Genomic DNA, 13,615 nt, shown 5'->3' with positions numbered 1-13,615 from the left:
AAAACACATATTTATAAAGTGATCTCGGGTGGCCACGGCCTACAGTGGCTTGAAGCAGGATTTCAGTTCCCTGGCCAGAGAATGATGTCAGGCTGTGGCAGTGAGAGCACTGAATCCTAGCCTCTAGAGCACAAGGGACCAGTGGCTAGTGACAAGGCCCTGGCCCGTCAGCTGTGTAGAACTGAATTTCCACACAGAAAGGGAAAGTAGTGAAACAAGTAAAGTGCTTATTAGGAGGAAAAAGAGTACATGTGGATAGACACATGGGCAGGCTTAGAGAGAGAGCCACACCCTCGTGGTTGTTTGAATCACTTTTATGGGGCATTTCTTCTGGGTTTCCTTTGGCCAATCATCTTGCTTTGGCTGGTTCTGAGTCCATATTTGGTTTATCTCAGCGTCCTCCCACGTGTGCGCACGCATCTCTTAGCCAAGATGAATTCTAGCAAAGAGGTGTATGGGTAGGTTGACATCACCTACTATGGGGTGGCGCCCCCTCCCTTTTTGACGTTCAAGGAGCCTTTCTGGGCATGTGTAGTTGGGAAGGTCTCCTTGACTTTGAGAATGAGGAATATGTGGTCTTTTATCTCTTATCTGGGCAGGGCTCAGCTTCTCCTCCCTCTTGCTATTTTGGAGTATTTGTCCACAGGGGATGAACTCCAGCTGCTCAGCCTGAGGCCCATCTATCTCCTGCCTCAAAAGGACTTTTATTTAGGATGTATAAAAATTTTTGTAACTTAATAATTGGACAAATAACTCAAAATTTTAAAAATGGGCAAAAGATTTGAACAAATAATTCACCAAAGAACGTATACAACAGATAACCAAGTGACTTCTCATTTCTGCTCTTACATGTAAAGTGCGTGGACACTGTTGCTACCATCCTTACATCAAGAAAAATATGGGGGCTTCCCTGGTGGCGCAGTGGTTGAGAGTCCGCCTGCCGATGCAAGGGACACGGGTTTGTGCCCCGGTCTGGGAGGATCCCACATGCCGTGGAGCGGCTGGGCCCGTGAGCCATGGCCGCTGAGCCTGTGCATCCGGAGCCTGTGCTCCACAACGGGAGAGGCCACAACAGTGAGAGGCCCGCGCACCGCAAAAAAAAAAAAGAAAAAAGAAAAATATGGATAAACTGAAAATAGTGACTTTTCTTAGACAAGAAAATTCTCAAAAAGAATTGAGAAAGCAGGGGAAATTTCCATCACCAAATCTGGAGAGATAGGCACATACAGGGAATCACAGCTGAGACCTGCTTACCTGGAACCATAATCTGGTGGGAACACTTACATGGCAATGTTGATGAATTGCTGGAGGCTGAGTATGGACTAGCATGAAATTAAGAAATTCCTGAGGGGTACGCTGCAATCAGAGGGAGGACCACACACATTTGTGGGCTTTTTTCTCCAGGAACCTCACCAGATTCTCAACTTGAGGATCTGAGAAAAATCCCTTGGGGGCTTTGGCAGGGGAAGAGGAAGAGTAACCAACAGGAAACCCTTCCAGAATCTTCTCAATCACAAAGGCCTACTCTGCAGAGGAAAGACTGTCCAAGGGCAATACTGCAATATTATCCTGGCTTGGGGAAGGGAATTTCAGCTCTCTCCAGCTTTTCTGTTTCACCTGAGGAGAAACAAAAATAATCATAGTCAACGGGGGACAAGACTTAGAGGAAATAGATTGCAACTGTTGCAGTCAGAGAAAGGAGTATGGGAACAATATCAAAATACTAGTAGGGGAAGAAAGAGAAAATAGAGCAGAAGAAATATCTGAAGTAATAGTGGCCAAGAACTTTCCAAATAATGTATCATTAATATGACAAACACAACCAGACCCAGAAAGCTCAGAAAACACCAAGCAGGATAAATATCAAAGCAAACAAACAAATTTAAAAAAACCCACACCGAGGAACATCATATTCAAATTGCAACAAACAACCCCCGCCCCCCAAAAAACCCAACCCAAAACCAAACAAGCAAAAAAAAAAAGGGCTTCCCTGGTGGCGCAGTGGTTGAGAATCCACCTGTCGATGCAGGGGACACAGGTTCGAGCCCTGATCTGGGAAGATCCCATATGCCGCAGAGCAACTAAGCCTGTGCACCACAACTACTTAGCCTGTGCTCTAGAGCCCGTGGGCCACAACTACTAAAGCCTGCGTGCCACAACTACTGAAGCCCATGCACCTAGAGCCCATGCTCCGCAACAAGAGAAGGACCACAATGAGACACCCGTGCACCGCAACGAAGAGTAGCCCCTGCTCGCCACAACTAAAGAAAGTCTGAGCCAAGCAATGAAGATCCAACGAAGCCAAAAATAAATAAATTTATTAAAAAAGAAGAAAAACCAGAAACTAACCAAACAAACAAACAAAAAAACAAAACACAAGGGACAAGGTGAAAATCTTGAAGGAAGCCAGAGGTGAGGGGTGGAGGGTGGGAAACTTTACTTATAGAAGAATAAGGATGAGAATTACAGTGGCTTCTCATCAGAAACCAGATAATAAGTGTTCTGAGACCCAATTTCCAATGTGCGGGTGGGGCATTTTCCTACACTAACAAACAATTCCTGGACACCAGCAAGGTGTCACAAGGGACAGGAGGGAGGATTTGGGAATACTCACTTATAAGGTACCTAAACTACACATGGAGCAGTATGATGTTATTTGGAGGTGGACTTCGATTATTTTAAAATGTATATTGTAAACCTTAGGGCAACCACTAAAAAAGTTCTTAAAGAAAGAAGTATAAATGATATACCAAGAGATGAGATAAAATGGAATCATATAAAATACTCCATTAAACCCAGAGAAGGGGGAAAAGAGAGAAACAAAGAACAAAGAGGAAAAAAAAACAAGTGCATCCAAGAGAAACAGTTGCAAATAGCCAAGAAGCACTCCTCATTAGTCATCAGGGAAGCGCAAATTAAAAGTCACAGTGAGGGCTTCCCTGGTGGCGCAGTGGTTGAGAATCTGCCTGCTGATGCAGGGGACACGGGTTCGAGCCCTGGTCTGGGAGGATCCCATATGCCGCGGAGCAACTAGGCCCGTGAGCCACAACTACTGAGCCTGCGTGTCTGGAGCCTGTGCTCCGCAACAAGAGAGGCCGCTGTAGTGAGAGGCCCGCGCACCGCGATGAAGAGTGGCCCCTGCCTGCCACAACTAGAGAAAGCCTTCGCACAGAAACGAATACCCAACACAGCAAAAATAAATTAATTAATTAATAAACTCCTACCCCCAACATCTAAAAAAAAAAACTATTAAAAAAAAACAGCTGTAAAAGTCACAGTGAGATACTAATACATAATCACTAGAACAAAAATTAAAATAAAAACTGATAGTTATTGCTGAGGATGTAGAACAACTAAATCTCTCATACACTGCTGGTGGGAATGTAAAATAGCACAGCCACTTTGGAAAAACTGTTTCACAGTTTATTTTAAAGTTAAACATATACTTACCACATGACTCAGCAGTTCCACTCCTAAGTCTTTACCAAAAGAAATGAAAGTCTATACAAAGACCTGCAACAAAATTATAGAAATGGAGAACAGACTAGTGGTTACCAGTGGTTAAGGATGGGGTGGGGCTCAGGTTGTGCAGGAGGGGAGCAGATATGGCTGCATAAGAGCAACATAAAGGATCCTTAGAGCTGGAAATGTCCTGTATCTTGACTGTATCAATGCCAATATCCTGGTTGTGATATAGTTTTGCAAGATGTTACCAGTGGGAGACACTGGGTGAGGGATATATGGAATTTTTCTGTATTATTTCTCATAACTGCCTGTGAATTTATGACTATCTCAAAATTAAAAATTTAATTAAAAAATGTAAGGTGGACTACAACATGTAAAAAGCAAGTAAATACTGACAGGAATTTTAAGCAACACTGTATTAAAGCGGTATAGATATAACATAGTAAGTCATCAAGTGTAGCTCACCATTGATTATGCCAATAGAGGGAAAAGAAAATAAATCCATCAAGACAATCTTTGTTTTTGATCTAAGGAGAACATATACAGCTCTGGCAAGCATCAGATTTATATGCACATACATAACTTTTCAGCAGACTTACTTTGCTTACGTCTGATCTAGGGGACATGTCCCTCCCCCACTTTTGAACACATTTTGTGTTTCCAGGATGATTTTTTTTAATCTCTCCCCTACCCTTGCCCTTTGGTAACCATAAGTTTGTTTTCTATGTCTGTGAGTCTGTTTCTGTTTTGTAAATGAGTTCATTTGTACAATTTTTAGATTCCACATATAAGTGGTATCATAATATTTGTCTTTCTCTGTCTGACTTACTTCACTTAATATGATAATCTCTAGGTTTATCCAGGATGATCTTTTCGAGCGGTTGATTATAAAACAAATTACTGACTGTGCCTGAACTATTAATGACTGGGCACTTTTGTCTCACTGGCAGAAATTATTCAATAAGAGTTAAGGACAAAGGGCAATGAAATGAAAGTTGTCTTTACTGTGGAAGGAACACAGAGGGTGAAACCAAGCAGGACCCTGTGGGGTTCCTGGGCACAAAAGTCTTTCTGTGTCCCCCATTTCTTGATTACAGGAAACAGGCTTTATTCAGCCTCCATGACCTTCCCTGAGTTCCAATGGGCAGGTTCAAACAGTTGCTAATCAGGGAAGGGAGGTGATGCAGAGACAAGGGATGAGCAGTCAAGAAACAATAGTGCAGCCTTGGGGCAGGGTCCTGGTTCCCCCTCAAGGGATACACATAACAATATCTTTGAGCTGTTTTGCAGATACTGAAGCCCCCACCAGGTGGGAGAAGTTAACGGTATGCTGCCCACAAGCATGTAGACCCCAGACCTGTTGGAACCAGAAGGTTGATGATGCTGACTCTCACTTACGTCACCACCAACCAATCAGAAGAATGTCCACAGGCTGATCACACTCTCTGGGACACACAGTTTTGAGGGCATTAGCCTACTGTGGCCCCCTTTCCAGGGCAAAGCAATAAAGCTATTCTTTTTTACTTTATGCAAAACTCTGTCTCCGAGAGTTAATTCGGTGTCGGTGTACAGAGGCGGGATTCTGCATCAAGGGTAATAAAATAAAGCAACAAGTGATGACCGCTTGAACTAAAATAGGTCTCTATTTCCTAAACACAAACCATGGAGACACTCAGGCTATGGTTTCTATTGGTGACCGATGGTTAACGATGGGGGTGGTTTCACACTGTTTCTAATAAAGCTAGTGCTGCCCTTGCATAAGAGTTTTAGGTAACCTAGATATCATTCAATTTATAGGAGGTTACAGCACTAAATGCTGTAAGATTTAAAGAGTGAAAGTCTTTAGAACAGGTGGGAAATGAGCTTTCCTTTCTTTTCTCACGGAAAGAGGTGTGTCCAGGCATGCGTGACCACATAATTGTTCAACTGGATATTTATGTCCAGGTTAGCCATCCTGCTGATGACTCTAAAAGGTTTAGCAACACCTAGTCTAGACCACTTGTTTTCAACTTTGGCTGCACATTGGAATCCCATCCTCAGAAATTCTGCTTTAATAGGTCCAGAGGGCGTTAGAACTTTGAAAAACTGCTCAGATGATTCTAATTTGCAACTAAAGTTGAGAACCACTGCTCTAAGCTTTCTAGAACACTGGCCATATGTAAATTAAGAAACCCTCATGCTGCCATCCTCTCCTAAAATTCACTCTTTTTTTTGGAACTTTATTTTTTTATACAGCATGTTCTTATTAGTTATCCATTTTATACATATTAGTGTATACATGTCAATCCCAATCTCCCAATTCATCCCACCAGTACTACCACCCCCCCACCACTTTCCCCCCTTGGTGTCCATACGTTTGTTCTCTACATCTGTGTCTCTATTTCTGCCCTGCAAACTGGTTCATCTGTACCATTTTTCTAGGTTCCACATATATGCGTTAATATACGATATTTGTTTTTCTCTTTCTGACTTGCTTCACTCTGTATGACAGTCTCTAGATCCATCCACGTTTCTACAAATGACCCAATTTCGTTTCTTTTTATGGCTGGGTAATTTTCCATTGTATATATGTACCACATCTTTATCCATTCGTCTGTCGATGGGCATTTAGGTTGCTTCCATGACCTGGCTATTGTAAATAGTGCTGCAGTGAACATTGGGGTGCATGTGTCTTTTTGAATTATGGTTTTCTCTGGGTATATGCCCAGTAGTGGGATTGCTGGGTCATATGGTAATTCTATTTTAAGTTTTTTAAGGAACCTCCATACTGTTCTCCATAGTGGCTGTATCAATTTACATTCCCACCAACAGTGCAAGAGGGTTCCCTTTTCTCCACACCCTCTCTAGCATTTATTGCTTGTAGATTTTCTGATGATGCCCATTCTAACTGGTGTGGGGTGATACCTCATTGTAGTTTTGATTTGCACTTCTCTAATAATTAGTGATGTTGAGCAGCTTTCATATGCTTCTTGACCATCTGTATGTCTTCTTTGGAGAAATGTCTATTTAGGTCTTCTGCCCATTTTTTGGTTGGGTTGTTTGTTTTTTTAATATTGAGCTGCATGAGCTGTTTATATATTTTGGAGATTAATCCTTTGTCTATTGATTCATTTGCAAATATTTTTGCAAATGAATAAAGGAATAAAAGGAATACAAATTGGAAAAGAAGAAGTAAAACTGTCACTGTTTGCAGATGACATGATACTATACACAGAGAATCCTAAAGATGCCACCAGAAAACTACTAGAGGTAATCAATGAATTGGGTAAAGTTGCAGGATACAAAATTAATGCACAGAAATCTCTTGCATTCCTATACACTAATGATGAAAAGTCTGAAAGAGAAATTAAGGAAACACCCCCATTTACCATTGCAACAAAAAGAATAAAATACCTAGGAATAAACCTACTTGGGGAGACAAAAGACCTGTATGCAGAAAACTATAAGACACTGATGAAAGAAATTAAAGAGGATACAAACAGATGGAGAGATATACCATGTTCTTGGATTGGAAGAATCAATATTGTGAAAGTGACTATACTACCCAAAGCAATCTACAGATTCAATGCAATCCCTCTCAAATTACCAATGGCTTTTTTACAGAACTAGAACAAAAAGTCTTAAAATTTGTATGGAGACACAAAAGACCCTGAATAGCCAAAGCAGTCCTGAGGGAAAAAAATGGAGCTGGAGAAATCAGACTCCCTGACTTCAGACTACACTACAAAGCTACAGTAATCAAGATAGTATGGTACTGGCAAAGAAACAGAAATATAGATCAATGGAACAGGATAGAAAGCCCAGAGATAAACCCATGCACCTATGGTCAACTAATCTATGACAAAGGAGGCAAGGATATATAATGGAGAAAAGACAGCCTCTTCAATAAGTGGTGCTGGGAAAACTGGACAGCTAAATGTAAAAGAATGAAACTAGAACACTCCCTAACACCATACACAAAAATTAACTCAAAATGGGTTAGAGACCTAAATGTAAGACTGGACACTATAAAACTCTTAGAGGAATACATAGGAAGAACACTGACATAAATCACAGCAAGATCATTTTTGATCCATCTCCTAGAGTAATGGAAATTAAAAGAAAAATAAACAAATGGGACCCAAAGAAACGTATAAGCTTTTTCAAAGCAAATGAAACTACAAACAGGATGAAAAGACAACCCTCAGAATGGGAGAAAATATTTACAAATGAATCACCGGACAAAGGATTAATCTAAAATTCACTATTGACTCACTATACCATCAATGTTCTAACTCATAATGCTTTCTTAATTGCTCCAATACCTTTAATAATTCCCAGAATAATTCTGGTTTCATCCCCAAGTATTAGTTCATGCAGCTGGTTTAGAAGATTCTGAAGCATTAGTACAGCTATTTGTCTTTGGGGTCAGGTTTTATTCACGATGACATTGCAAGTTTATGCTATGAGCCAGGGCTCAATTATCACAAAAGATTTGTCCATTGGTCAATAATTCATGTTGAATCACTTGAGGGCATGGATCTAACTTTGTTCTGGATGGGGTAGTGGGGGAGGGGTAGGGGGTGGGGGGGGGACCAAGAGCCCTGTGCACTAGTGGGTTTGAGAAAAGTGTTCAGATGTATTGGCCTCAATGGTTAAAGTTAATTCTACACAAATTGTAGAAAGAATTAACCAGATGGTTAATTCTTATTTTAAGTTCTTGCTTTAAATAGTGCTCTCTAGTTAAGATATACATGTAGACGTCTCTGGTTTTACTATTAAACAATAAATGAAAAAAAAACAATATATGAGGTGCATACATTGCACGCATTGTACCAAACACAAGAATCTAATGCCCTTTTTATCTTTCATAACATTGACATTTTGCAGGAGTCCAGGCCAGTTGTTTTATAGATTGTTCTACGTTTTGAATACATCTGATTGTTTCTTCATGGTTAGATTCAGGTTAAACATTATTTGCAAGAAGACTATATAGGTGATATTGTTCCTTTTTTCCAACAGCACCACATCGGGAGGCCCCGTATTGGTGATGGTATTTTTGATCTTTTGGTTAACTTGGTGCATATATTGCAATACCATATATCACACAGCGACTGTATTCGTACTCAGAGAAGCAAAGTATCAGGCAAGACTCCGAGTGCGCAGCAGTAGGCAGTCGTTTTCCCAGGCTCCTGGGAAACCCGTTCAACCACGCCCACCCTACTGCCTCCCGCGCCCCTTTTCTCGGAAAATCAACCCTCAGAACCAGAAAGCTCCTACTCCAAGGGGCCCAAATCTTTTCCCATCAGCATGGGTGCGCCTGCGCAGCAAGTCTCCAGGAGGCTCTTTTCCAGCGCCCGACCGCTTTCTTTTTCTGCTCTCCACGGCCTCCCCCGCCGCTCGCTCTTTTCCCTAAGGGGTCATCACGGGGCGCCAAACGCGCGCCCGCGGGAAGGCCGGGGGCGGGGCGCTGCGCGGCGCGGCGCGGCACGTCAGTGGCCTTCCGGGCGGAAGTCGGCAGCCTCCGGAGCTGCTGATTGGCTTTCTGGGTGGCGCGTGTGTCGGCCTCCGCGCCAGTTTCGGGCTGGTTGGCGCGGAATCGGAAGACTCCGAGACCATGGCGCTGGCGTACGGCGATGACTGCGAGCTGGGGGCGAGCGGTGAGAGATGACCCCGCGCGCGGGGTCCCCAGTTGGGAGTGCGGAGACTGTGGCATGATTGTGGGTGGTGGGGGCTCTGTTTTATTTTTTTCTTAGGTAGGCGCACGCCCGGGTTGACCCGCCGGTCTCTTTGGGCGCGGACCTCGGACGTCCGGGACTGGAACCTGTGAGGCCTCGGACAGGTCTTCTTTGCAGGGCTGTGGGGTCCTGGCAAGCCCGAGCAACCCCCTGCGGGGCTTTTTGTTTGGGAGGCTGCCTCACCTCTCTCACTGCGGGTCTCCGCACTTGGCTGCCTTTCTTTTTATTTCTTTTGGTGAATCTCATCCCACGTGCTGGGCACAACTTCATGAGACTGGCCCCGGTGGGGCACAGTATTGGCCGAAAGTATTTCATTGCTCCCGCCCCAGGTGTCCGCTTGAGGGCTGGGACGGAACGGATGTGCGCCCTTCTCTTGGTAGAAACTGCTGGGGAGGTTGTTACACGTTGTACCTCAGCAGGAAAGAAAGCTCTAAGTGCTGTCACGTGAAGATACAAACGCGTTTTGTCTTTGTAGGTAATAGGTTTCTACTTTATGCATTAACAATTTTTTTTCAAATTCTATGGAAAGTTCTTCAGGTGCCGCACAGAAATAGTGTTCACAATCTAGTCATCTCAGGTGAAGCTTCTAAAAAAAAAGTATCAGTTCAGCAGCATTTCGGATGCCTTGTATATTACTCCGTTTTTAGTGGTAATATTCTATCTCCAAAAATAGAATACAAAAATGCAAATGGATTTGTCTGATTTCTGAGTTTTGAGCAGTGTGCAACTAAAGTGTGACTTCAGTGAACTTCCAACTTAAAATTAGTTGCTTCACTCTCTCAGCTCAAGCATCACATCTCCTGTCACTCAAATACATCACCATTAATGAGAACTTGCTTCCTAATCAGCTTCCTTTGCATTCACCTAGTCGTGAATCACAGATTTCAATTTGTTCTTCTAGCCTTTCGCTTTTTAAGACAATTTGTTTTGGAGAGCCCACTAGCCTGAATTACAAATGGAATGTGGGATGTATGTGAACAGTCTTTGCAGCCCTCCATCAGTGATATGTCGCTAAGCCCTTTCTTCACACTAAAAATTACGTTCTCCGTGAACATCAAGAAATCACTCTTTGGAGGACATCGTGCAATCTTGAGATCCCTCTTAAGTCATGGTGTTGATGAGTGGCTGGGGACTTGTGACTGGAATTTTTCCTTTCCAGCCGACTTGGAAAGATTGTTACCTGAAAGACTGTTGCAGCCTTGTGTGTGTCTGCCTTGGGGGGTGGTGGGGGTACTCTAGATGGTAATTTTGAACCAAATATTTAAACTTTGGTAACTGGATTTTTTTCATGCTTCTTCTTTTTTTTTTTTTGCTAACTTACCTACTTGAAGCATTGGAGACATATTCCATAAAGGAAAATTTAGGCCTTTTTTCTCCTTAAGTATTGGAAGATGGGGTGGCTGTGAAAAGTTGAAAGGTCTATAACTAGCTGTTACTGTATATGGAAATGGATAGGGGAGAGTTTAATGATTAAAAAAAGCAGGTATAGTGGTTCATTCAGCAAATATTCATTATGTACCTACGAGGTATAGGCATTCTGTCAGGCTCTGGTGTTACAGTGGTAGGTAAGCTGGGCATGGTTTTTGTCTTCATGGAGTTGAGATGTAAACATGTAATTATATGCAGTGCTATATTGGGGCTTCCCTGAGAAAACGGCTTTGCTTTATTTTTGTTTTCTAGAAGCTAGACCATGTTAGTGCTAATTGTGAGGTGTTGGCATATGTGTGTGCATCTGTACACACACACACATACACATTAAGTGAGCTCCTGTATTGCTGAGTACAAAGTAAGCCAAGCATCTTCATTTAATCCTTAACAACTTTATGAAGCAGACATGATTATCCCCATTTCACATATGAGGACCCTGAGGCTCTGCATTAGAGTCCTTAGGTGTAGGCTACAGGAACCAACTCTGGTTGATTTAAACCGAAAAGGAATTTATCTGAAGGATACTGTGGTGTTCACAAACTCCGGAGAGCCAGTCAGGGGGCACCTTAGCTAGGAACAGTGGTTAAAATCATGCCACAAAACTGGTCCATTGAGGAGGTTTTTGCCAACCATGGCCAAGTACTTGAAATTAGAGCCTTCAAGTACCTTGGGACATTGCTGGCACTGTTGTTCCAGGTACTCAATCCTCCTGTAGCTGTTGCTATTTCTAGAATCTTCCATTAGCCGTCCCCCTTTCCTTGTTACACTAGCTTGTGATTTAAAGTCTGAGCAGGTGTTCATAATTGGAGGGCCTATTTTATATGCCCATGCCCTAGCTGCAAGGGCATAAGGGAGGGGGGACTTCACAGATTCTGATGCTGGGCAGCTTAAAAAACAAGACACCTGGCCACTGTAGCTCAGAGAGGTTAACTGGTTGTCTCATGTCGTCACCCAGTAAGTGGCAGAGCCTGGTTGTGCCACTTCTTCCTAATCTCCCACTCACTCTATGCTCTCATGTCCAGCTTACCTTCCACATTGACTTCCTCTTGGTTTCTGAATACACCTTGCATTTTCATCCCTTTGTAATTTGGCTCATGCCTTTTCCTTTGCTTGTGCCCCTTGTTACCCTGTACTCTGATAGTGAAGTTCTACTCTTTCTGTGTTGGGAACCTCCCCTGTGAAGCCTTCTCTGATTTCCCAGGCAAAATTAATGGCTCTGTTTTCTACATTTCCTCAATACTGGCTTCCTACCTCTAATACGGCACCATCTTTATATGATGGTGGGAGCCTCAGGTCTTTTTGCTTTCCTTGACTGGGAGCCCCTTGAGGACCGGCAACTCTGTCCTATTTGTAATTGTACCCCAAACCCTTAGAGGGGCACATCGTTGCCTGTGGAATACGTCTTATTGAAAACCTATGGTTTTTGTCAGGATAATCTGACAAAGGAGTCAAGGGAGTCTTGAAGGGAATACACTGAGGCCACCTTTTCACTCTCAGTGGTCATGTTCCATAATCTCCAAAACCTTTTCATGTAGGCCTGCTCACGATTTTTTGAAATCATTTGAGTGACACCCAAGATTTTGTGGCTGTCATCATTAAGTACCTGCATTCCTTAATGCCTTTCTGAAAATGGATTTAAAAGTCAAATGTGAAAGTCAAACAATAGGCTGAGATGTTATAGAGAGATTCCATTTCCAGAAAGCTAAGGAAAAAAAATCTCTAATTATGCCTCACCTTTAAGATACAGTTTTCAACAGTTTATTGCCAGCACTTGGTACATGGTCTGTAAATTGCATCTTCTATTTCAAACACTTAGTCAAACAGCTGAATGTTGTTATGAATGTTCCAGGGGGGTTGGAGCTTTTAGGATGCCTGTTATCAATACTTCTCCTTTTCTGTGCTTACTACTTTTTATAAAATAATTAGCACAAATACAATACAGTACTCAATTTCACAGACATAGGTGGCAGTCATGCTGAGCCTCAACTCATCGCTGGCAGGAGGCACTGTCTTGCTTGGCTTGGGTATTCATCAGCTGGCATATGAAAGTCTTCATTCTGTGGATGAAATCTTTTTAGTACGTGTGTGAAGTGGTCAGTTTATGATGACCCAAAGTGTGAGTAATTCAAAAGTTGAATGACTGACCACTGAGGCTCTCTGGTACTTCAGTAATTTTCTACAAAACACATTTTAATCTTTGTAATCTTTCACCTCATCCTCTAATGTCGTAACCAACTGCATGAGGCCTGGAAATCAGTGGTGGAATCAAGAATCTCCTCAGAGCCACCTTTGTTAAATTCTCCCAACCCCCAATTTATCCTTCCTTTGGAATTCCAGACACTTTATCTGTACTTCTGTTAGGGCATGTGTTACTTCTAAAAATTGTTTTAGAGTTAGTTGCTACTTACAAGCATATCTCGCTTTATTGTGCTTCACAGATACTGCTTTTTTTTTTTTTTTTTTTTTTTTAACAAATTGAAGATTGTGGCATCCCTGCATCGGGCAAGTCTGTTGGTGCCATTTTCCCAACAGCCTTTGCTTATTACTTCATGTCCCTGTGTTAACATTATTTTGGTAATTCTCACATTTTTCATTATTATATTTGTTATGGTGATCTGTAATCAGGGATCTTGGATGTTACTACAACTCACTGAAGGCTCAGATGATGGTTAGCGTTTTTACCAATAAAGTATTTTTAAAGACATAATGCTTTTGCATACTTAATAGACTACAGTATAGTGTAAACATAACCCTTATATGCCCTGGGAAACCAAAAAAAAAAAATTCGTGTGACTAACTTTATTGCGATATTCACTTTATGGGTGTTGGTCTGGAACTGAACCCACAGTATCTCCGAGGTCTGCCAGGTATCTCCCAGGTCAGATTGTAAATTCTGTGAGTCTGTGGGCCCTGTCTTTCTTATCTTTGTGTCTCTCAGAGCGCCTGGTACTTTGCAAAGAGCAGGTGCTCCTCAAAGCCTTTCAAATGTTGATTAACAGAACACA

The 13,615-nt window shown here is 42.3% G+C and overlaps 1 protein-coding gene across 1 annotated transcript in view; it reads left to right on the top strand.

Annotated features, from left to right (window-relative positions):
- The first annotated feature begins 8,989 nt into the window (after nucleotides 1-8,989).
- POLA1 (DNA polymerase alpha 1, catalytic subunit) overlaps nucleotides 8,990-13,615 on the top strand; it is a 307,226-nt gene continuing 302,600 nt past the window's right edge. Inside the window, exon 1 of the mRNA XM_060292862.2 lies at nucleotides 8,990-9,104. Within this exon, the coding sequence (XP_060148845.1) occupies nucleotides 9,062-9,104 (43 nt within the window). The 5' untranslated portion in view covers nucleotides 8,990-9,061. The remainder of the gene's footprint in view (nucleotides 9,105-13,615) is intronic.

Source organism: Globicephala melas, chromosome X (assembly GCF_963455315.2).
Source record: "Globicephala melas chromosome X, mGloMel1.2, whole genome shotgun sequence".
NCBI lineage: Eukaryota > Metazoa > Chordata > Mammalia > Artiodactyla > Delphinidae > Globicephala > Globicephala melas.
The sequence above is the reverse complement of the archived record's forward strand: the minus strand, read 5'-3'. Positions and strand labels throughout refer to the sequence as shown.